Raw genomic sequence first — 25085 nt, forward strand, 5'->3', positions numbered from 1 at the left:
CAGGTAACGTATCTGAGGGCGGACAACCCTAAGTAGAGACACAATGCAGTTCAGTGTCCGTCCTTTCAACTTTTGGACAATTCAAACTTTGGCCCCCATGGGAGAGGGGGGGAAATGAGCTGCTGACCAATCACGTCGAAGCCTCTTGGAATGACAGCCCTTCGCCAGCACCAATCACTTTCCCTCTCGTGCACTTTTAAACTGTATCCCTTCTATTCCCAGGCAGTACCTGGGCGAGGTCATTTTCAAAGGAAGGGGGGGAGAGGCGGGCTTAACAAAGTTTGTCCTCACCCCCCCTTTCTCAGGTCGGTTGGCTCGCTCTCCATATATTCACAGTGGCATGGAGGCTAAACCACCTTCATGGGAGGGGGCGGGGGCATGCCTACAGGTGAGGTTTGAATACGTTCTCGTTCATCCTCGCCTTTGTAAACAAGCGACCTCCGAACAAGAGCAGGCTGGCGTTAACACAAAGTCTTCCCAGGATGAAGGAATGCCTCAGCAGTTGCCCCGCCCCCCTGCGAAGGGAGTTGGTAGTTCCCAGCCTTGGGGCGAGGCGTCGTCAGCCGGAGCAGCACCTGAGGCGCGCGCAGGGTCCACTCAGTCCAGAGCGAGGCGCGGTAGCCCGTCGGACGGGACAGAACCAACTTTGAACGGGTGCCGGGGGGAGGGCTCAGTCGAAGAGTCCACGAGGGGGCGCGAGGCGGGGGGGAGAGATCAGTGCGAGGCGAAAGAATCAAGAGGGCGCTTGTCGCTTCCCTTCGGACGGACCGTCTCCCAAGAAGTCCGCGCGCGCGGGAGGTGGAAATGGAGACGCGGCGCAGGACGACCCCTCGCCCGGCTCTGGCGCCGCTGCTGTGGCTCGTGGGCAGCGCGTGGATCTTAGGTAATGCCGCCTTTACTTTCTCCCACAGAGCGAGCGCCTAGACCCCCACCCCGCCCTCGTCCCTCCACCCTCCGCTGGAGGAGAAGGACCTCCGGGGTCTCTCGCTTTAGGGGACGGGGGCAGAGGGAACTCGGGAGCTGATTGGCTCGAGGGGGCCCGGTGCGCGCGCACTCGCGCCTTCTCGTGGGCTGCTTTTCGCGGGGCATGGGGAACCCCCCCCCCTTCGAGACGGCCTGACTGACTCCCTCGTGGGCAGGTGCAATGGGATGCCCGCCTGTTCCGAGTGGTGGTTCATTATGAGCAGGGTTCTCCCCACCCACCCAGCAGGCAGAAAGTCAACAGGCACAGACTTCCTTGCCATTACTTAGCAGGGAAATCTGCACTTGTTGACTTGCCACTTGTTGACTTGCCACTGTCTGAAGGCATAGGAGCCCTGCCAGAGAAAATCTGGCAACTGTGTTTTTATTTTTATGCATTTTATATTCCGCTCTTCCTCCAAGGACCCCAGAAGGGGGCCCATGGTTGTGTTTATCATCACAACAACCCTGTGAGGTAGGCTAGGTTGAGAGATCAGTGACTGGCCTGGAGTCACCCAGTGAGTTTCCTGGCTGAATGGGTGAGAGTTGACTTGAGTATCCAGCATTCCTCCAGCTGGAGTTTTATAGTTCTTGTCTCTCTGATCTCCTTCACTTCCGTGTTCTGCTTGTTTTTAGGAGAACCGTCTTACCTGCCATGTGGCTCAGGATGTCTTGCTGTGCTCCTTAAGTCTCCAGTGCTCCCATCACGGGATGCCTGGTCCCTGCTTGATACTGGTGGTGGTAGTGTTTCTTAAGCACCTAAAGAAAAAAGCATAGTTTGTTCCCCAAAACTTTCTTTCCTAAGTTGTTCTTACACCGCCTTATGGGATGGCTTATGAAAGGCAGTATACAAATTGATCCATCAATAATGTTCTCCATGCCTCCATTTTGCTATTTGGAGACCAGAAATGCATAGCCACATCATGAAGGGTCCAGCCCACTAGCCAGTGACCTCTTGGGAACTCTACTTTCCCCTGATTTGGTTGCCTTTGTTTATTTAGCCATTGTGATTGAGCCAGGTTTCTAGTATTGTGGGAAGGCCAGGAAGCTGCAGTTCTTTGCCTCCTAATCCTCATGCTCAATCACCAGACTTCTCATGCTCTGTTTTTATCTGGAATATAGGATATAAGCTTCTCTTCAGCCTCCCCAGGGTTACTTTCCTGGATTGGAGATCTAGCTTGTTCTGTTGACTCTATTTAAGAGTCAACTCCATTTTCACCCACCTGTCTTGCTTGATGGCTGCTTTCTCTTTCTTTGCATGCAGGGTTACCAGATCACAAATGAAAGATATTCCCTGTTTTCTTATTAATTTATCCAGTGCATTGGGGGGTTACTTCTCCTCCCTGTTCCTCCCCACTGTCTCCACAGGGCCTGTCATCTGCCTCCTTGTTTGCCGTAAATTCTAAGATGATAGATGGACCTGGGGGTGAATAGAACCCTGTGGGAGGGAGAGTTGGCCATAACATGTCTTGGCTTCCCACTCTGCTGAGGGATGTAAAGAGACAAGGTAGATCTCTGGGGTGGGATCTGCAAAGCTATGTGATGGGAAGCTTGCGTGTTGATGGAGGGAAAGGCAATAGTCTCAAGTGTCTGGGACCAGGGAAGCAGCTCCTACATCAGAGCTGCACAGTGTTGGCCCTCCTACAGTTGTTGGACTACAACTCCCATCATCCCTACTACTGGCCACTGTGGCCTGGGGTGATGGGAGTTACTGGCTGGAGGGTCTAAGTTATGCAGCCCTGTCCTATATGGTGGATTCTCAGGTGGTGGGCTATGGGAGCCCTGAGAATACTTTAACAAGTAGCCAGCAATGAGGTTATTTTGTTCCCAGGATAAGGACTGGTGACCGTTAGGATGCCGGTGATTACATTCCATTAATTGTCCCCTAAGTTTAGCTTTCCTGTTCCTTTGTCCAGCATCAGTCAGGTTGTTGTTTGTTGGGATGTGCTCGAAGCATGATTCAGCGTCCGAATCGCAGCAAATCCCTTTAAAACAGAGGGCTTACACAGCCCCTTTAACACGGAGGAGAGCAGGTCCATACCTGCTCCTCCTCCGCTCGCTGCCACTTCTGTAATCGTGGTGCTCCCCCCAGCTATGATTGTGCACTGGCAGGGCATCTCCCAGCGGCTCCTGTGCAATGCTGGCATGCACAAGGCCTCTGCACATGCACAGCGGCCATGTGCTGCACAATCATAGCTGGGGGGAGTGTCCTGATTACGGACATTAAGGTGAATGTTGGAGGAGCAGCCCTTCTCCGTGTTACTGTGTGAGTCCTCGGTTTTAAAGGGATTGTGCTGCGATTCGGATGCCAGATCGTGTTTCGAGCACATACATATTCCCTAGTCGTTTGGCACACTGCCAGGCTGGGCATGCGCTTGTTGTGTCATATTTGCATGTTTATTTTTTTCTGAGGTCAACACACAGCCCATGAAGGGCTAACCTTCTTCTGCAGTCCTGGCTTCATGACCTCTGGGGAGGGGGTGGTTCCTTCGCAGCAACTGATTAATACCTGGGCCCCATGTGGTTCTCCCTCCTGTGTGTGCGCTTAGCGCCGAGACTCAAGGTGTTCCCAACTGGGGAGCATGTCGTTGGCTTTTCTCCCCGGAAGGGCGATGGCTGAGCCTGGCTGGTGTGGCAGCCGTGACACACGCTCACGCACACACATACACGTCTGCCGAAACTCCCTTTGTGGAGGAAACTGATCCAGTATCAACCCCCTTCAGGCTGGAATGAAACCTCCAGAGCAATCGGAGAGGAACGGAACTGGGAAGAAGGCAGCTGTGAATAGGGGCTTGTTTTGTTTCAGTGAGAACGAAACTTCCATTGAAACTACTTGTCCTATTAACTCAGACGCAGGAAAATGTTTCGAATAAAAGTGAGAAGCATTTTATGTTTAGAACCTTAAAACTGCTTCTTCATCAAACAATGCATAAAGCAACAAGCATTAAGATGCGTAGATGAAAGAGGCCATGCTACAGGCACCTCTGGTTTTTCAGAAGCTAGGATCTTCTCAGTGGTGGTGCCCGATTTCTGGAACCTCCTCCCCAAAAAGGTTTGTTTAGTATTGCTGTTTTCATCCTTTAGGCATCAAGTGTAAACTTCTGAGCCTGTTTGTCAACAGTGCTGGCTTATTTTTTGTGCTACTTCTAGTCCTGTACAGTGGCTGTGGTGGTACGTTGGGTCTTAAATATATTTGTAAGGTACCTCAAAACATCTGTCTGACAGACAAACCTATTTCTATACCGCCCAAAACTTGAGTCTAGGCAGTTTACAGTTAAAATCATTAACACTGAAATCATTTAAAGCCCAACATTAAAAGTATTAAAACGTATGTGGAAAGGTGGGAGATAAATGTTTTATAACATGTTTTGTAAAGGAACTTGATTGAAATAGGGGCAAAACCTGGTGACCTGAATTTTGAGGGAGGAGCAAAATCTGCTTTTTGCTCTGTTCGCTGAAGAGTTGGGCTGACTGGAGGTCTTCGATTTGCTCATTTGCTTTCATTTGTATTGATCTGATTATAGGAGGAGTGCTGGTTTTGTGGTAGCAAGCATTACTTAAGCATGACCCTTAGCCAAGCAGGATCTGCCCTGGTTGCATATGAATAGGAGACTTGATGTGTGACCACTGTAAGATATTCCCCTCAGGGGATGGAGCCACTCTGGGAAGAGCAGAAGGTTCCAAGTTCCCTCCCTGGCAGCATCTCCAAGATAGTGCTGAGAGAGATTCCTGTCTGCAACCTTGGAGAAGCCGCTGCCAGTCTGTGTAAGCAATACTGAGCTAGATGGACCAAGGGTCTGCCTCGGTAGAAGGCAGCTTCCTATGTTCATATGGAACTGCCTTGTATTGTTGGACCTCTGATCCATCTTTCCCAGTTCTGACTGTAGGGATTGCCAGGGCTTTCTAAGAACTCCTTTCAGTGGTCATTATGAACACTTGTTACCTGAGATCTGAAATAAGTAAGTAAGTTACCTGAGATCTCGTGTATGTGTGTGTACACACACACGTCATTTCTTTGTCAGTAATTTAATAGCATTTGGTGGACATCTAGCCTTCTAACATGACTTTTGACTGCTGCTTCTGCTGGTGCAAAAAGCCAATGTGCTCTTTAGCAGTGGTCAGTTGTGACTTGGAAACTAGGATGTCATGTGAACTAGTTAAGGGGTGGTTGTTGCCCCGAATTTCATTTGAGTTCTAGGATGCTGGCCAGTCTTAACCAGGAGAAACACTTGGAAGCAGACCTTGCTATTCAAGGCGGAAACAGACTGGAAACCAGGACCCACAGGGGTCCTCTTCCTGCCCATTCACTTGCGAATCCTGCACCTCCTTCTAGATGAAAGGTTCACGCAGATAATAAGCTTCTGGCTCTCATTTTCTTGCCAGCCAGTCTCCGAGAGTGTATGAATGCAAAATGCTTCTCTTGTTGGTAGAAGTGTGTTCTCCCCTTTTTGGACAGATCCTCTTAAGACCCATTCCCATGCTCCCTTGCAGTGGTGATCCTGAAGTGTTACATTCTTTGCTCGATAAGCTTGTTCCTGCCTTCGTGATAGCAACACTCTCTTGCCGCCCGGGGCTAGAAAAAATGAGTTAAATTCCCAAGAGGTCAGCCAACTGGGACATTCCCTGCCCCGCCATTGCAGTTGACTTCTTATGTCTCAGATTCAAGTGTCCAGTGTGGAGCCGAGAACAATGTGATCTTCTGGCTGAGCTGTAGCGGTGATGGCTGGCTCTTGGCCATTTCATAGTATACTCTTGAATGGCATTTCTCTTGAAAAGGGAAGCAGAGAAGCCAAACTGGCATAACCAGGTGGTGGCAACTAACCATGTTCTCCTAGAACAGTGGTGTCTTTCTGGACACGGGAAAAGATGATCTAGCCCAGAAGAACCGGCTTCTGATAAAGTCAAGAGTGCAGCCTCCTCTCAGAAATCAGTAGGAGTGCCACTCAGAATAATTTCACGTGCCACTTTTGACACACATGCCACTGAATGCTGACTTCTGTCAACAAGCATGAAGTATGTTTTCTGAGAGAGATGGGGGGGATTGTGGGGGAAAGTGGTGGGAGAACAATCTGGGAGGGGGATTTATTTATTTATTTATTAGATGCTGGTCTACGACCGAAATAAAGTTTTACTTACTTTACTATTTATTAGGCATTTAATATACTGCCCAAATTAAAAACTAAAATAACTACCAAAGAACAGAAAAATGAACTACAGGGCAAAAGCCTGGCGAAAAAGAAAAGTCTTCAATAGCGATTTGAAGATCAGTAAGGAAGGGGCTAGCCAGATCTGTAGGGGGAGAGAGTTCCAAAGGAGCGGGGCAGCAACCGAAAAGGCCCTTTCACGGTCCTAGAGCCCTAAACATCTTGGAAATCAGGGACTGACAGAAGGGCCATCTGAGATGATCTAACCAGACGGGATGTAACTGGATGGGAGAGGCAGGTCTGTGGGTAGGGATCTGTAGCATTCAGTGCTAGTTTTTCCGTGTCGTGCTGCTCTGCCTTACGTGCCTCTGTCTCCCTCCCCAGATCATGCAGCTGCGATGCAAGTCACCGTGGCGACCCCCTTCAACGTGGTCATCCTCTTTCAGCCTGTCACTCTGCAGTGCAACTATCAGACCGCGGCCACCCAGCCGCCCATTGTCACGTGGAAGTACAAATCTTACTGCCGGAGCCGTCTGGCGGATGCCTTCAACCCCAGCGGCCAGGACAGTCAGATCACCAACCAGCTGCAGCAGAACAACCCCGGCTACAACCCGTACGTGGAGTGCCAGGACAATTCCCGGACTGTGCGGGTGGTGGCCACCAAGCAAGGCAACGCGGTGACCCTCGGGGACTTCTATCAGGGCCGGCGCATCACCATCATCAATAGTGAGTACGAGGCTGCCGCTGGGTGGACTGAAATAGGAAGTGGGGCTGTCCATAGCCCCTTAGCTGGTTGTCTGGGCAAGGAAGACCTATCTGCAGATAATCCCTATGGCCTGGTTCAGATGTAATAGGCAACCATGAATTCTTATTGCGGGAATGAGTCTTGGGGAGCTGTGGGCTCATGTGTGCTTTCCCATTATTATTATTATTATTATTATTATTATTAATTAATTAATTAATTAATCAAATCAAATCTCTTTATTTCGGTCAGCGACCAGCATGAGATTAAAACAGTTATTATTATCTATTTACACACAGTCTACTAGATGTTATTGACTGGATTTGGTACTTTAATTGTCGGGCCCTTTCCAAGGGTCTAGGATAACTAAGGAAAAATTAAAGATAGCGTCGTAGTATTCGTGCTGTCCCAGTAGTGTGGCCTTCTGTAGCTGATGTGTTGTAATTGTTTCGATTCCCAAGGTGTCAAGATGGTGTTCAAGTTCTTTTGGTGCTGCACCAAGGGCACCAACAACTATTGGCACCACTATTGTTTTCCTTTTCCAGAGCCACTCAATTTCAATCTGAAGGTCCTTGTGTATTGTTGTTTTCTCCAGTTGTGTTTTGCTGACTCGTCTATCCCCTGGGATTTCAATATCAATTATCAAGGAGAGGAGAGCTGGTCTTGTGGTAGCAAGGATGACTTGTCCCCATAGCTAAGCAGGATCTGCCCTGGTTGCATATGAATGGGAGACTTGATGTGTGAGCACTGCAAGATATTCCCCTCAGGGGATGGAGCCGCTCTGGGAAGAGCATCTAGGTTCCAAGTTCCCTCCCTGGCAGCATCTCCAAGATAGGGCTGAGAGAGATTCCTGCCTGCAACCTTGGAGAAGCCGCTGCCAGTCTGTGAAGACAATACTGAGCTAGATAGACCACTGGTCTGACTCAGTATATGGCAGCTTCCCATGTTCCTATGTTCCTAAAACCCAATTCTTCTTGATGACTGTTAGATCTGGCTTATTGTACGCTACATGTCTATCAGTTTGTATTCTAAAATCCCAAAGGATTTTTGCCGCCTCCATTTTCTGTGACCTTCTCAACTGGATGATTCCATGAATTCTTGCTTGCTGGCAATTTGTAATTCTTACAAAGGTTCCAGTTGATGATGATGATGATGATGATGATGATGATAAACAAGGAGGAGTGGATGCCAGCCGGGAGAGTATTCCAAAGCCAGGGGGCAATGATTGAGAAGGCCCTGTCCCATGTGCTCGACAACTGAGTCTCCCTCACTATAGGCACACTATAGTTGTCCCTGGCACAAGCAGCTGTTAATCAACTGCATAACATGAATTACTGCATGGTTATATCATGGGTTACTGCATGACATGAAGTGTATTTTGCGTATTCTTTAAATCCTAAGTATTCTTGGCTCTGGCTTTCTCTGGAGCAAACCCTGTCACTGTTCCCTCTAGCAGGGATTCCCAGATGTAGTGGACTACAACTCCCATAATCCCCAATCAAAAGCCATTGTAGCTGGGGATTCTGGGAGTTGTAGTCAACATCTGGGAATCTCTGTTAGAGGGAACACTGACCCCTGTACTTACCGCTTCTCCTACTTGCGTCTGACAGTGAATAACAAACGGCGCCCTGTCTAACTCCGACACATCTGACTTGTGCATAGCAGATTGCTCAGCCTGCAGGTTCAGCGGTTGCAGTTTCAGCCTGGGTAGATTGAGAAATCCTCTTTCCCGAAAGCCTCTGGAAATGCTCTTTCTTGGGGACGAGGTGCCTTTGAATACCAGCGGTAGTTTTGGGCCAAGGGCCTAGTTGGGAGGCGCAGCTAATATTGATAGTTGCATTCCATCGCGTGTAAACGAGCATTCTCCCTCCTGACAGGGAAACTGGGGCACAGGGAGGTAATGGAATCTGCTCACGCCCAGCTGTTCTTGGCTGAGCAGAGGGAGGAATTCTGGCTTTCGGCCTCTCGTCTCTCCCTGTGCTGGAGTTGGTTAAACTAGCTCTCCTAGTGCCATAAGTGGTACAAAAGACACTGAGCAGTGATATAGGAAGATGCTGAAAGGCATCATCTCATACTGCGTGGGAGGAGGCGATGGTCAACCCCTCCTGTATTCTACCAAAGAAAACCACACTGACTCGACGGCGCAACTTGGCTTTACTTTGTTCGTGTGAAGGTTCATGGGGGAATGATGGGGCACTTGACCTTGGAGAGAGCAAGTCATCTGAGCCCTGCTCACCTCCAAATGGATTCTTCTTCCAGCCCTGATTTGTTGAGGGGGTCAACGCCTGAACTCTGCATGCTCTGTTTCCAGGGATATTCTGTGGTAGTGTGCATGTGCAGCTCTTGGCCTCAACCTGTTTTAGGGGTGGGTTTATTTTTGGATAAGGGCGGGGGGCTTCTAGAGATCCCCTTCTCCCCCCCCCCACAGAGTGTAGGGCCTCAAAATGTCTACATTCCAGTACTCTTTTAAAATAGAGGGTGTGATGATAGGGATGTCTGCAAGTTTAGGTGTTTGATACTCAGTCTTTGTTTAAGCAGTAAGATAACTGGGAAGACAGCTGGTCTTGTGGCAACAAGCATGAAGTATCCTCTTTGCGAAGCAGGGCCTACCCCCTGGTTTTCATTTGAATGGGAGGCTACATGTGTGAGCACTGCAAGATACTCCCCTTAAGGGCTGGGGCTGGGGAGAACACCTGTTTCACGTTCCACGTTCTCTCCCTGGCATCTCTAGATAGGGCTGAGAGAGATTCCTGCCTGCAGCCTTGGAGAAGCTGCTGCCAGTCTGGGTAGACAATCCTGAGCTAGATGGACCAATGGCCTGACGGTAGAAAGCAGCTTCCTATGGAAATTTTGACTTGGGGTGCTTGGAAAAGGGAGGTGTACTAATCCCAATAATTTCATGTTGTTGGCTCGAAAAGATCACAGCTTTGTGATGAAGAATGTGGAAGGTGTAGAGTGTGTGTGAGAGAGGTATATATGCTTGGATCATTTATCTGCTTTGGCTGATTATAGGCTACAAGGAAATCTCTCGTCTGAGCTGGTGGATCCAAACCACAGAAACTCGGCTGACAGCAACAACATTCTTAACCTCTGACTGGCTGTGGAGCTTCTAATTATTTGCCTAGCTGCAGACAAACTTAACAATCTCTGTAGATAAGGTGAAGGAATACTTGATCTGGTGCACAGTTGGGGGTGGTTGAAAAGCTATTTCTAGTAGATTTGGCATGGAAGTGTGACATTGGGGGAAGGTGGCCTTCTAGGGCCCAAATTCCTTCGCTTCTACATACGCAAACTGTAATGTGTCCTGTCTGTGTTCTGCCTTCCTTAGCCCAATTTGATTAGTCATTGCTTCTGTATTAACATTTTTAAAGCATGTTTTTCAATAACATGTGATTCACTCTCACAACCAGCAAGTGAAAGGTTTTGGGACAGTTGCCAACCGCAGTGGCCATCCTGACTAAACTTGCTAGAGGAAGTCCTGTTGAAAGTTAGTAGTCTTTTAGAGTAGCTCCTGAATTAGTGCTATTGAGTAACTTAGTCTGGAAGTTAAGCACTGCCTGACTTGAAGTTGCTAAGAGCTTTGAGTCAGAGTTTCTCAGTTCCCAGTTCCAACACCATTGGCCCAGTTCTTGTCATCCTTAGAATACTGGCAGAAATCGCACAATCGAAGAGCATTTTAGGACTCATACTATGACTTCTGAAAGCAGCAAATGTTAGATCAACTATTGTTTGAATGGATAGGGGCTATCAACCAGTTAAAGAAATAAAACTGCATATAATTGCATGCGAGCAAACATAATCTAAAGTTATATGTAGTGTCTTAAATAACAAATATTTAATTCTGCTGATTGGGGAGGCCCCTCTTTAGTTAATGAAAATGCACTATAGCTAATTGACTAAGGCTTTAATCCTAAATATTCTTGCTGGGGAGCATACCCCATTGGACCCAGTTGGGCTTACTTCTGAGTAAACGTGCATATGATTGTGCTGTAAATTTATTTTAATCATCATCATCATCATCATCTTTATTAGCCGCCCCATAGCAAATTGTTCTCTGGGTGACTCACAACAGAGGATTAAAGCATACAATAAAAACACATTAAATCAGATTTTTAAAAGGTGAAAAGAAAATACAACACAAAACAAAAATTTTTACATTTATATCCTGCTGTTTGTCCAAGGAGCCCTGAGGGGTGTACGTGTTTATCCTCACAAAAACCCAGTTGTGAGGTAGGTTAGGCTGAGAGAGAAGTGCCTGGTCCAGAGTCACCCAGTGAGTTTCATGCCTGAATTGGAATTTGAACCCAGGTCTCCCCAGTCCTAGTCCAACAAGTTTCTTACGAATTGGAACGAAACACAGCTGCTTTTTGTTGTCTTTTCACAATCTTTTCCTGTGTATACTGCCATTGCAGACTGTAGAATCAGCCTCTGCTAACGTCGACTTTGATTTTAAAAAGAGAGGAAAAAGATCTAACAGCAAAGATTTAAGAAGAGAGGCAGAATGGGAACAAACAGAAATTACTGCTCAGGAAGGTCAAAAGTCCATGGCCAAACATCCAGCCTGCAATAACATGTTTCAAAACAAGAGTGGGTCTCCAGTTTCTGAATCATTACATGCTGTTCTCTCTCTTGCCTCCTAACAAGCCCACAGAAATTATAGTGAGATAACAGGAGATTTTCTTCCCTGCCACAGGATAGCCTGACTCATCTTGTGAAAATGCCCCTTTGCCTACCTACGGTGCCTTTTTTGCTTGCCTGATTTCCTTCCTGCTAGCACACGGTGAATTATTCAGGTGTGGAGCCTGGTTAGCAGCATCATAACTAGCAGTTAAAAATGTAATTATATCCTTGCCACACACTTTTCCATCCTTGCAGCACTTCTGAGCACAACTGGCGTTCTGATGGTCCAATTAAAACCTTGTGTGGCTGGGTTTGACAATTTGACGTAGTCCTTCTCAGCGTCCCCCCCACCCCGAACTCTGTAGGGAAAGCTCTGGGAAGGACTCCATTTCCTAGCACTCTGTTGATGCCTTCCCAGAGGACATGGGGGCTTGGATGGGCTCTGTTTCCCCAGTCGCCTCCTTACAGTGCCAGGGAAGCAGCGTGGAACATTTGGCTTCAGCCAAAGCATAGAGTTAGGGAGTTAGTTGCATAGAGTTGCATAAAGCATTGAGTGAGTTGCATAGAGTTAGGAAGCCGTACGTAGGGCTGATGGGAGCCGCCCCTGATTCCCAGGTGAGGCAATGAAGAACACTGCACTAAGGCATTCTGCATGGAGCAGAGTACGATGCTAGAATGGACTGTACCACTTCCGTTCAGCAGGCAGGGAGAGTCGTTTTTCATTACTCCCCTGCTCCTGAAGCCTCCCTGCAAGTAGAGAGTAGCATGCAAGGAGCATCTGGACTCATTTCTTTCTGGTGTGCTAGTTTTCTACTTGCAGGGTTTCTTCCTTTCTTTTTTTTAAATATGGAGAATATTCAAAACTTTTCTATCCCCTCCGCATCGAGTTTGTGGTGATATTGTCCATTCTGTCATCGTGTCTGCCTGCATATGTAAACCAGGCCTGAATTCCTTGCCCTTCGGTGTTGCCAACTTTTTTAAAAAATAGAGCCTGCCCACCTAGAGAGAGGGAGAGATGGTCTAGAAAACTGAGCGACTTTGAGATAAATCAGAGTTGCCACATCTGACTTATACTAGACTGAAAGGCAGGGGTGATGGACTTTAATTATTGTGGAGGGTCAAATCAGACATGTAATTTGTGCTGGAAGGTGCAGCCAACTTGCATGTCTAACAAAATTTGCAGGTAACTTTAATCAGTCTGGCAGATACAGATAATTCACGTTGCCTGTATTCTGTGTGGCATTGCGAATTTGCAATACAGAGGGTTGGGGCAAAGCTGAAAATGACTCCTCCAAAAATCTTTAGGAGATAATGGCTTGGAGAGGGGAAAGCCAATTTAATTCTGACTTTGACGTGCTTCTAAATGTCCTTGGCGGTTCTAGTTTGCCAGTAATGTTTTCCTGCATACTGTACCTTTTGAACTATGCGGGGCTTCAGGTTTTTCTTTTCTTCTTGAAAACGTGATTTCTTGGGCTACAGAGAAGTTGCCCTTCTGCTGTAAGACTGTCTGCATAAGTCTGTAAGACTGACAGGAATTGGCAACCCCCTTCACTCTCCCTTATCCTGTTATCCTTATTGCCTCTGGAGACATCATCAGTGGGCGAAAGGAGAACCTTCTTTCATTTCAGCCCCTGTGATGCCCCAGTCAGTGATGTGAGTTTTCTGGAAGTGTTGAATTAGAGCAGTGGTCCCCAGCCTGGGTTCCTCCAGATGTTGCTGAACTACAACTTCCAGCATCCCCTGCCACTGTGGCAGGGGATGCTAGGAGTTGTAGTTTAGCAACATCTGGAGGAACCCAAGTTGGGGACCACTGAATTAGAGAGAGTATTCCAATGCACACAATCAGTTGGGATCTGGGGTGCAGCATGTTTCTCATAGAAAAGCAAAACAAAACAAAAAACAACACAAAACACCATATTAATTACAGTATAACATTGCATAAATATCTCTCTAAGGTAATAGTCAAAAGTGTTTGAACTGAAATATTTGACTAGGGAAAAAATCAATAAAGCACACTTAATGTGACTTACATGTTATATCCAAATCTTTACTTGGCAATTATTTTTATGGGATATTTGTAAATATTTTAAGGCATGGCAATGCAATTTGCCACTTCCGTTATATTTGTTTAAATGTTCCCTCTAACAGGGATTCCCAGCTGTTGATCAGTGCAACTCCCAGCATCCCCAGCTGCAGTGGCCTTTGGCTGGGGATTGTGGGAGTTGTAGTCAACATCTAGGAATCCCTGTTAGAGGTAACACTGGAGCGAAGATGATTTTTATTATTTATACTCTACCTAACAGGAGGAGGCAATGGTAAACCCCTCCTGTATTCTACCAAACATAACCACAGGGTCTGTGGTCACCAGGAGTTGGAACTGATTTGACAGCAGTGTTCTCGCTAATCCCCCCCCCCACCTATGTGTGGAATGAGTTTGGGCAGCAATAACAGGGCAGTGTGCGCGCACCTGCATTCAGAGTGGGGGCCTTCCTGAATCCACCTGAGCGGGATCTAAAATGAACTGAGCGGACATCAGAAAAACTTGTGCTTGACGGCACACTTTACCTTTTACCTTTCTGGTATCACCTAGGATATGTGGCATGTGTGTTACAAACAAAGAACATGGCTCTCTTGCCCCAGAAACAGATTTTGTCCAGGAAGGTCTTGATTCTCATCGTAACACATTTTGGCTGCCTTTCCTTCTCTCCCCTCCCCGCCCCCATCTACAGATGCTGACCTCAGCATAGAGCAGACGGCCTGGGGGGACAGTGGTGTGTACTACTGCACGGTGACCTCCTCTCAAGACCTGCAAGGCAACAACGAAGGCTACGCCGAGCTCATCGTCTTGGGTAAGTCACACGGCTCCTCCTGCACACCAACATTTTGTGGGTTAGAGTTCAGGGCGGCCTAGCAGCTTGGCTTGTCGAAGAGGATGCTCTCCTTCTGGGCCAGCTGGGCCTACTGGCTTAATATCCAAGAAGGGAGGATGCCAGGCAGGCTGGCTTTGTTGGTTACCCATTGAAACTGGGTGTGCACGCTTTCCATCCCTACGGTTACTGTCTGGGTCCCACCCACTTGGTAAATTATATCTCCCCCTCTCTCCCAGTACAACATAAGAACAGCCCTGCTGGATCAGGCTCAAGGCCTATCTAGTCCAGCATCCTGTTTCACAGACTAGCCCACCAGATGCCTGTGGGAAGCCCACATAGGGGCATGCCCTCTTTCTTATTGTTGCTCCCCTGCAACTGGTACTGAGAGGCCTCTTGCCTCTGAGGCTGGAGGTGGCCTCTAGCCACCAGACTAGTAGCCATTGATAGACCTCTCCTCTCCATAGATTTGTCAAAGCCCCTTTTAAAGCCACCCAAGCTAGTGGCTATCACCACATTCCGCGGCGGAGAATTCCATAGATTAAGTATGTGCTGTGTGGAAACGTACTTCCTCTTGTCGGTCCTAAATTTCCAAATGTTCAGTTTCATGGGATGGCCCTTGGTTCTAGTGTTGTAAGAGACGGAGAAAATTTTCTCTCTCTCTCCAGTCTGAATGAGGAGGTAGAGGGCACCTCATTCTGCAGGTGGGGGTGGGCCGCAACCTTTTTGAATGCTTACCCAAATGAAAAACATACTCTGCAAGAAGAAAACGAGCACAGCAAGGAGACTAACTCTGCACTTTCCTCCGCTGTTAGTTTTCTACCTGCAAGGGTTTTTTTAAGACATAGGGGAGCATTTGGAAATGTGATTCTGCCCCTTGTAGTGGTGCAGTTCATTCTGCTGCATGTGAAGATCCTGCCCGAGTTTCTGTTTTTACATTTATATCCCGCTTTTCCTCCAAGGAGCTCAGAGCGGTGTACATAGTTAAGCTTATGTACACACAACAACCCTGTGAGGTAGGTTAGGCAGAGAGACACCTGGCCCAGATTCGACCAGTGAGTTTCATGGCTGAGTGGGGATTTGAACTCGGGTCTCCCCAGTCCTAGTCCAAGACTTGAACCACTCTTTGTGGGGACACTGCCCTAGCTTCCGTGATGACCAGGCATGTTGCTTGTCCTGTTGGTTGGCCAGCCACATGAGTCCCACTACCCTTTTATGATGGCTGTAGCCTTCTTCTCTCTCTTGCTTCCAGGTGTGTAGTTCTCTCTTGTCGTCCACTGCAGAGTTTGAAACTTACTCCCATGGATGTCTGTGCTGTAGACTCAAAGCAGAGCTCTGTCGCCTGAGGGATGGCGAGGCTGAGCTTTGTTTGCTGTGTACACATGACTCTTTCTCTGCAGTGGAGGAACCAGTTCTCTGTGGGCGTGTTGGTGGCGGGCTTTGTGAGACTTCCCTCTTTCCTGGGCAGCACCAAACGTCCTGACTAATTTCCCTGTGGCCAAAGCTGCGTCCTCCGTGCTGCTTAACCAAGGATAAAGTTAGTGCTTGAAGTCGGTGAGTGATGCAAACTTGCCTGACTCTGTGTCGCTGGCATGATTCTGCTTCCGTTAGTCACAAAGAAGGGCAGAGATCCGTGCAGGGCTCTGAAGCAGTGTGTTCTCCCTTTTTTTTTTCCCCCAACGGTGTGCGGAATGAGTTTTGTTCTGGGCAGCAGTATCAAAACAGTGTGAACATACATGCATTCAGAGTGGGGCCTTCCTGATTAAACCTGAGCGGGATCTAAAATTAACTGAGTGGACATCAAAGAAAATGTGTGAGCATTCATCCACGCCTTAGAGGGAACATTGCTCTGAAGCATTGCTTCCTGATGGCTGGAAATATTACTCCTGGAATTGATTGTTCCTAGGACTTTCTGCATGTGGAGCAGGGGCTCTACCAGCATTCCCTGTAACAGGGAGTTCCAGATGATGTTGACCACAACTCCCAGCATCCCCAGCTGCAGTGGCCTTTGCCTGGGAATTCTGGGAGTTGTAGTCAACAACATCAGGGATTCCATGTTAGAGGGCTCTACTATTGAACCATAGCCCTCCCCAGCATAGCTCAGGCACTGTAGCCCAGGTTCGATCCTCCTTTCTGCATGCAGAAGATCTCAGGTTCAGACCCTAGCAGCTCCAGCTACAAACCTGGTTTGCAGGGCTGAGACTCCTGTCTGAGATCTTGGGGAGTCACTACCAGGAAAAGCAAACGGTGCTAGTCTAAATCGTAATGCTTCTTGGCTGCCATTGACCAATCGCCTGTCCCCGTATGAGGCAGCATCATGTGTTACTTCATGCCCCTTGATTCCAACGTTACAAATCCTTTGCAAGGAGATCTCATTTTGCAAGACACTGCTCATGTGCTTTCTTGTGTAAGGACTAGACGGGTTCTAGACGTCACGCAGCATGGTTTTTAACCTAGAGCCGAGATTCTCGGGAAGCTGAATTGTGCACTTGCACAGAAAGCACACTGGCCATAGTAACTTACTTTGATCACTTTTATGGCAGGCGCAGGGATGAAGGATGTGGAGCAAGTTCAGCAGCAGAGGTATGCCTCGGTAGTTTCTGCTGAGCCACCTGTGGCAAGGCAAGGTGCTCTAGTTGGGGAAGGAACCATTTTTTGGGAGTGGGGATGGGGCCGTCACTCAGTGGAAGAGCATCTGCTTTACATGCAGAAGGTCCTAGACTCAGTCCCCGACAGCATCCCCTGGTAGAGCTGGGAAAGGCTCCTGACTGAAGCCTTGGAGAGCTGCTGCTAGTCAGTGTAGACCAGGAGTTCTCAACCTTGGGTCCCCAGATGTTGACTTCCAGTCCCATAATCCCCAGCCAAAGGCCACTGGGAGTGGGGATTATGAGAGTTGAAATCCAATAACATCTGGGGACCCAATGTTGAGAATCCCTAGTGTAGACAATACTGAGCTAGATGGATCAGCAGTACTGAACTAGATGGATCAGTAGACTGACTCTGTGTAAGGCAGCTTCCTATGTTTCTGTGTTTTACCCTGCTCCGATTGCTGTGAAATACCTGCTTTGAAAGAATCTTATTTAGCTGATCGGGAGAAGTTGCTTATAGGCAAGCACAGCTAGGTCTAAGGATTTATTACTCTCTCCACTTGTGTTCACTGCTGAGTGGTGGAAGTGATGGATGTGGCGAGGCTCTGAGTTTATTGTAGAGAAGGGAGAGGATAGCCAGAAGTGGTTAGTGATCTCTTGTGATACCGCACCCTGTTCTGGTTTTTGTCGTCATGACTAGCATTACTGTCTCCTCCTAGTCCCCCCTGGAAACATGCCTTGCATCTGGTTGCGGCCTCGGTAGTCTCTGCTGAGCCACCTGTGGCAAGGTGTATATTCTGTATTTTTCTACTCTTTTGGCAGCATCTGTGAACTGGGAATAAAGATCCACTTGGTCATCTGGAAATGGGTGGCTTTGATTTCAGGCCTCCATGGAAGAGCAATATAAAAACCCTGGCTCTACCAAAGAGTCCTCGTCCAGGCTGGTACTCTGTTCAAACAGACCGCACAGAGCAAGCTGGTCATTTCAAAGGCTCACAGTTTATGTGTTTATGTGGTTGAGGTGAAAATAGGCCTAACGCCACACTGAAGGTCATGGAAGTCCTAGAAGTCAGTTTCTGGCCAATTAGTCCATTGTTTTTCCAGTAGTGAGGCACAACATGCAGATGTTTTTACATAAATAATTATTTTACAATTAGCAAAGCACAAAATAGCTTGTCTGATATAGACAGATGGAGAGAGAGAGTTGCACTTGGAGACCTTTTGGGGAAGAAGAGAACAGAGCTGCAGGAGTCATATGGTGAGAATCTGGACTGTCCATTGCACAATTCCAAACTCTTCACTGCACAGGCAGGAGTCCTTGGGCTTCAGTTTGCAAATGTCTGGACATGCAAAAGCCTGTAGAAGTAGCCAGAAATACCATGTGGTGGTGGCCCCCAGATTAGGTGGCTTTAAGAAACAGTCTGTTGGAGAAGGATCAGACTGTCACTGGCGATCAGCCATGCTAGCTGAAATGAATCTCCATGTTCAAGAGTAGTCTACCTTTAACTACCAGAGAGCATGAGTGAGCATGCGCGCGCGCACACACACACAACAGGAGGGCTGCGATTCTGTGCTTACGAGCTTCCCATAAGTATCTGACTGGCAATTGCTAGAGACCAGATGATGATGGCAATGACTATTATTATTTTACTTTATTTTATTTTATTATTAATATTTATTTACCACTTATCAACAAAAGTTTCTAAAGTGGTTTACACAGATATAAATAAATACAGAAATGTAAAAAAAGATGGCTCTCTGTAACGCTTCAAATAGCCACAATCTAAAAAAGGAGCACAAGATAGACTCCAGCAACAGCTACTGGAGGGATGCTGTGCTGGGGCTGGATAGGTCCGGTTGCTCTCCCCCTGCTCAGTTAAGAGAACCACCGCTTTAAAAAGGCGCCTCTTGGCTCAGTTAACCACTTGCTCTGATCCCAGAGGGGGGCAGTGTTTGCGGCTGCTTACCTTGCAGGTGATTGGCCTCCCAGCCTATGCCCTGCTTCTCTTCCCACGCAATTCTGTTGTTGATTGACATCAGCACATTCCTCCCAAGGGCACCGAGTCGCTGCCGACGACGGAGGAGCCGCGCAAGCAAGCAAGCGCCCTGCTGCATCAGCACTGCCTCCGTGCAGGCAACTCTCCCATTTCTATATGCAGTGTCGTCTGGAGGCTTTGCTCCAACGTAGCTAAAATGGGGGGGGGGCCTGTTTCCCCCAGATACGGTCCGTCTCCTGCCAGCTCTGGCCCCTTGGTTGGTCCTTTCCTTCTCTGCCAGGAACCCAGCGCTACCTTAATGCTGGGAACTGCAGCGGATGGGGTGCCTGGCCGTGCCAGGATTTAAAGGGTTCTTGAAAATGTCAGCTGTTCACAGCTGTGGCTGGGAAAGGGAATCTGTTTCCAAACCTTTCGCTCTGTAGGTGTGAGTGAGACACACACACACTGGAATGCCGTCCCTTGAGTGCTGTCGCTCTTCGCTTAGCTCATTCAGGGCAAGTTATCGCACGCATGTTCTTTGCTACTCGGCTGCCTCCTTGACTGCTGTGGGCCTCTGTGCTTGACGCAGGCAGAGTTTTCCCAACGCAGCGTCTCCTCCGGCTCAGGGCCGGTCCATGGAGTCGCTTCACGAATTCTGCCATGAGGTGAAATCCTGATCCATCTGCATAGGCAGACCAGCCCCAGACTGGTGTCTCTGGGCAGTTTACAACACATGTGGCATCATAATGAAAACCTTAAAACAATTTAAAAGCAGATTAACAGTTTGCAAATCGAATTAAACCTTCCTTAAAAGGAGCAGCGGCTGTGGTGAGTCGGGAAGGCTGGCGGGCTGGGAATATTGTGCAGTAACAGGCCTCTCGCTGTTTACCAACCTGCTATTGAGTTCGTTTACTGATGCTTCTGTTGTTGCTTTACGGGGACACCATCAAGTCAATGTGTTGCCCTCCCAATACTTCTGGCCAACAAGTACCTGTCTCTAGGGCTGCCGGCTGTATCTAGTAACTGTTTTTTTCCTGTATCTTTTTTTTTTTTGTCCTGTAGGCAAATCATCCGGTGTCTCAGAGCTTTTGCCAGGCTTTCAGATAGGGCATATGGAAGGTACTGGCTTTGCTCCTTCTTCCATCCTTTCTTTCGTGGGGTGGGAGGGGGTGGGTTATACTCTTGTCTTGTCGTCTTTATTACTACTCATGTTTTAATATCTTAGAAGTAGGAATGTTTGGGAAGGATTCCAAAATGCCTGTCTTCTCTCACTTCTGAGAGTTTCTATTACTACCTTGCTGCTACTGCAGTGCTCTCTAGGCTTTTCTCTGTAGATCTCTTTGTAGATCTCTAGAGATCTCTCTCTAGATCTCGGTAAACCCTAAACCTACTGTAATGCGTTCGGAAGTATCCTTGAACAGGTGTGGATTGACGCAGAGCAATTGGGAGGTTCCGGGTTCCATGGAGTTTGTTTCTGAGCTGGGAACAAAAACTATGGTCCACCTCACACCATGTTTCTTTGGTGTGCCCCTAAAGGTGTGGAGTGTGGATGCATCCAGGATCTGTACCCTAAAGACACACATGTGCTACCACAAGAGAGCTGGTCTTGTGGTAGCAAGTATGACTTGTCCCCTTAGCTAAGCAGGGTCTGCCCTGGTTGCATATGAATGGGAGACTAGAAGTGTGAGCACTGCAAGATATTCCCCTCAAGGGATGAAGCCACTCTGGGAAGAGCAGAAGGTTCCAAGTTCCCTCCCTGGCAGCATCTCCAAGACAGGGCTGAGAGAGGTTCCTGCCTGCAACCTTGGAGAAGCCGCTGCCAGTCTGTGTAGACAATACTGAGGTAGATGGACCTATGGTCTGACTCAGTATATGGCAGCTTCCTGTTTTCCTATGTCAGAGGGTTAGCTAGCACAAGTGGGACCTAGCTAATTCCTGGAGTAATGATCAATTAGCCTTCTTGCCCTTTGGCTCCAAAAAAGAAAGAAAAGGTGTGACACTAATTTGAAGTCTTGGATTCATCTTTATGCAATTTCAAGTGGGTGGGATGAGTTGAAGACCCAGGTCTCCGAACTTTGCCGAGACTGCTGCTATAGGAGCCCTTCGAGTGCCCAGAAGAATCGAAAGCTTCTAGCATGGTCTGCAGTGTGCTGCCTCCATGCATTCAGTGTCTCTTCCATTCCCATGTTAGTGCTACAGACAATATGGGGAACGGGATTAGCACTGAAATAGGCTATACTTAGCAGAGGTACATTGGGTGTCAACACAAGTGGGGATGGGGCCGTAACTCAGAGGCAGAGGTTTGGTCCCTGGCAGCATCTCCAGAAGATGCTGGGGGAAAGGCCTGCTTCTGTAACCTTGGAGAGCCGCTGCCAACCTATGTAGACCGTACTGAGCTAGATGGACCAGTGGTCCAGACCAAGGGTATAAGTAAGTGATGTAAGTGGAACAGCCCCCTAAAAAGGGGGGGCTTTTAAGACCAGACCATTACAAAGTGGGGGAGTGAGTGGGTCATACCAAAGCAACTTGGCTCTGTCTTCCACTCCACCCTTGGGGACAAAGGCAGTTCTTAGATTGAGACGAGGCCATGTCTGCCATGAGGTGTGGTCTGTGTTTGAGGAGTGGTTTGTGTGGTCTCTGGCAGGGCTCGGCGAATCCCAGGGAGCGGTGGGGCTGAGACGAAGCTATTCAAACCCACGGCTATTGAATGAGATCTGAACTTGTCCAGGGCAGCCCTACTCCTGTGACTTGTACGTGGGATAAAGGAAAGGCCCATCCCCTACCCCAACACAGTGTCCATCACCGAATTCAGTTGTTTGTCCCAGTGCCCGTTGTCGGTCTCCTGAATTTTTGGGCAAGCTCCTAGATCCTAAGATGGCTTGTCAAGGGCCTGTCCTACAGGTTAAGGGAACCTATCATGAAGCCAGTTGTGTGACTTCGATCCCTCACATGCTCGTTGCTGCCTGCCTGCCAGCCTAGGATTGGATTTCACATGCAAAGGCCGAATTAATGATGCCAGGCCAATCTCTTTAAATGCTGGAAAGTTCAAAGTGAGTGTGTGTGTGTTGTGTGTTGTGTGACTTGGCGCAAAAGGGGCAGGCAAGTGGGGAATGCTGAACTCTCCCATACCTACTGCTTACTATCCCATTGCCCAGTGCTGCACAGCTGGGGCCCTCCTGCAGATGTTTGCCTACAACTCCCACAATCCCTGACGATTGGCCGCTGTGGCTGAGTGGGATGGGAGTTGTAGTCCAAAGACGGCTGGAGCCTCCAGCTTGTTTTTGGACTACAATGCCCATCCTCCCAGCCACAGTGGCCAGTACAAACAAAGAATACTTATATACCGCATTTTGACAAAAGTTCCCAGAGTGGCTTACCTAGAGAAAACGACAATAAGTTAAAAAGATGAATCCCTGTCCCCAAAGGGCTCACGGTCTAAAAAGCAACATAAGGTAGACACCAGCAGCAGCTGGGTTGGCTTCTAGTGATCAAAGCCCTGTTAAAGGGAAAGTGGACAGACTGTGGGTAGTAGGCCAGCTGCAGGAAAAGCAACATGCAGCACCCTGCCCTCACCCCCACCCCAGGCCCTGTTTGCTGCTTCATTCCCTTCTCCCTATGCATGGCTGAGGCAGACTGGCGATTAAATAGATGGACCTTCCATCATTGCATCTACTTTGGCCACGAAAAGCTGTTTAGCAGCTCAGGACAACAGCTCTATGCCGCTCCACGAGCAAGAGGTGAAAAAAATGATTGATGCTCTCTTTACGTGAAACCGTTTGTGACAGGTGAAATATTCTTGCTCAAGAGGCTAAAATGGAATGCAGGCCCAAGGCTGTAGCTGAGCCATTCGTATCGGTGGATACGGATACAGTGGTGGATATTTATCTACCGCTCTTGAACAAAAGACCCCAAAGCGGTGGACCTAGATGGGAATAAATACAATAAAGGGCCCCCTGTCCCCAAAGGGCTCACAGTCTAAAAAAGAAACATGAGATAGACACCGGCAACAGCCACTGGAGGGATGCTGTGCTGGGGGTGGAGAGGGCCAGTTGCTCCCCCCCCCCCGGAATAAAGAAAATTGCCATTTTTTGACCCGTTAGCAGGGGCCATCGATGTAAAACTAGATTGGATTTATCTGTTGGCTGATGGCCAACAATGCCACAACACACCGAGTTGTGGTTGGAGAAGAGGACACATATACATCTCCTTCTACATAGATGTAAAACTAGCAGGCTGGTTCTAGAAACCCATCAGGATGATCTGAGTGCAGCGGACAAACAGGAATGATGAGAAAGGCCTCTTGGGCCCTGGATCAGTGTTCCTTGTAGCAGGGGTTGACTACCACTCCCATCATCCCTGGCTGCCATGGCCTTTGCAGCTGGGAATGCTGAGAGTTGGAGTTGTCGGCTTCCGGGCATCCCTGTCACAGGGCACACTGCCCTGGTTCTGCCAGATTCTACGGAGGGCTTTCTGCTCTCCGTTTGCCTTGGGTGTCGAGGCGCCGACTGCCAGGGTTGCAGCTGGCATTCCCTCCCCCTGCCCAAAGCTTGTTGGCTCCTCGTAGAGGCTGCCAAGCTGGCCTCGCCCTGCTGCCTGGAGGAACCTCGGAGTTGGCTCCGTCTCAAAGGCTCTCTTCCCCCCCTCCCCTCTTTCCTCCCAGACTGGGTCTTTGTCGCCGTGGTGGTGCTGGGCTTCTTTCTGCTCTTCCTGCTCTTCGGGATCTGCTGGTGCCAGTGCTGCCCTCACACGTGCTGCTGCTACGTCCGATGCCCCTGCTGCCCGGAGAAGTGCTGCTGCCCCGAAGCACGTAAGTGTCCCTCGTGCATCCCGGCTCCTTCCCCGAATGACCCCGAGGGCTTCTGCTCTGCCGTGAACCTGCTCCCTGCCCCTCGGGCAAGTCCTTCCCAGGCAGTATTGCTGGTTGCCTACAGGGTGGCTTGTGTCCAGTCAGAATGCCTTGAACTCTGCCCAGAGGTGTGGGTGGGTGGGGGGGAGGTAGGTAGGTATTTCCTGCTCCCCCTCCCTTCTCTAAAGCAGATTTAAATTTGGTTCTATTGAATGTCTCCAGAATAAATAGCCTCAACTTGCAATCCGCAAGTTTGCGGAGATTCTCAAGATAATCTAAGACAGATAGTTGAGCCTTCAAAATGCTCTCTGCAGGATTGGGTTTGTTTTAAAAAGAAAAGTTCACGCAGGAGGCAGCTTTTGCAATTCCAGGCCAGTCCTGCCTTTGGGGCTAAATAGCAATAGCACTTACATTTATATACCGCTCTATAGCCAGAGCTCTCTAAGTGGTTTACAATGATTTTAGCATATTGCCCCCAACATTCTGGGTACTCACTTTACCGACCTCGGAAGGATGGAAGGCTGAGTCAACCTTGAGCCCCTGGTCAGGATCGAACTTGTAACTTTCTGGTTACAGGGCGGCAGTTTTACCACTGCGCCACCAGGGTGCAGTATAGCAATGGTATTGCTATAACGTAATACATTGGAATGACCACTCTCCGAAAAAGGCGCAACCCTCCCTGTAGTGCTCGGTGCTCCCTTTTATCCTGCAAACAAAGTGGCGAGAGTGTGTTAATAGGATAACCAGTGTTAAGGGATCTTGAAGAGCAAACTCCTCTGTGGGCCAGTGTTGGCATAATGCCCATGCAGTTCTGTTGCTCACTCAGGATGCTTTGCCATAGACTAGGCCTGCTCAACTTAGCCCCCCCCCAGCTGCTTTTGGACTACAGATCCCATAATCCCCAGCCACAGTAGCCAATAGCCAAGGATTATGGGAGTTGTAGGCCAACATCTGCAGGAGGGCCGAAGCTGAGCAGACCTGCCATAGACTTTTCAATATTCAGGCATCTCCACCAATCACAAGACTGAATCCTGGAAAGGCCTTGCACGACTTGGGTCATTGTTCTTCAAGGCAAGGCCCGGGAGCCAGTGGTAGCCCCCGTGAACCCTGAGGGTGGCTCCCTAATTGTTTGTGAGGCCTGTGTGGAGCTTCAGCTGAAGCCAAATATCCCAGACTCTTCCCTTCCCACTCTGCCCAGTGCAGGTGGGGGCTCCTTTAAGGGAAACCAAGCATTTCCCCCATAGAGCTATGCTTCCCAGTGTTGTGCATCTTCCAAGATGGCGGTGGAGCTCAAGAGGGCAGTGGAGCACTGCACGGAGGACAGCATGGTGGGAAGTGGCTC

The 25085-nt window shown here is 48.7% G+C and overlaps 1 protein-coding gene across 4 annotated transcripts in view; it reads left to right on the forward strand.

Moving 5' to 3' along the window:
- The first annotated feature begins 250 nt into the window (after window positions 1-250).
- The window catches only part of LSR (lipolysis stimulated lipoprotein receptor), a 31288-nt gene continuing 6453 nt past the window's right edge, over window positions 251-25085 (forward strand). For 2 of the 4 annotated variants that reach the window (XM_053268478.1, XM_053268481.1), the window contains exons 1-5: window positions 395-883; window positions 6489-6830; window positions 14196-14315; window positions 19960-20016; window positions 23558-23704. In XM_053268478.1, the coding sequence (XP_053124453.1) occupies window positions 805-883; window positions 6489-6830; window positions 14196-14315; window positions 19960-20016; window positions 23558-23704 (745 nt within the window). In that variant the 5' untranslated portion in view covers window positions 395-804. The other 2 variants (XM_053268479.1, XM_053268480.1) reach the window with 2 other exon arrangements.

This window comes from Hemicordylus capensis, chromosome 7 (assembly GCF_027244095.1).
Source record: "Hemicordylus capensis ecotype Gifberg chromosome 7, rHemCap1.1.pri, whole genome shotgun sequence".
Lineage (NCBI taxonomy): Eukaryota > Metazoa > Chordata > Lepidosauria > Squamata > Cordylidae > Hemicordylus > Hemicordylus capensis.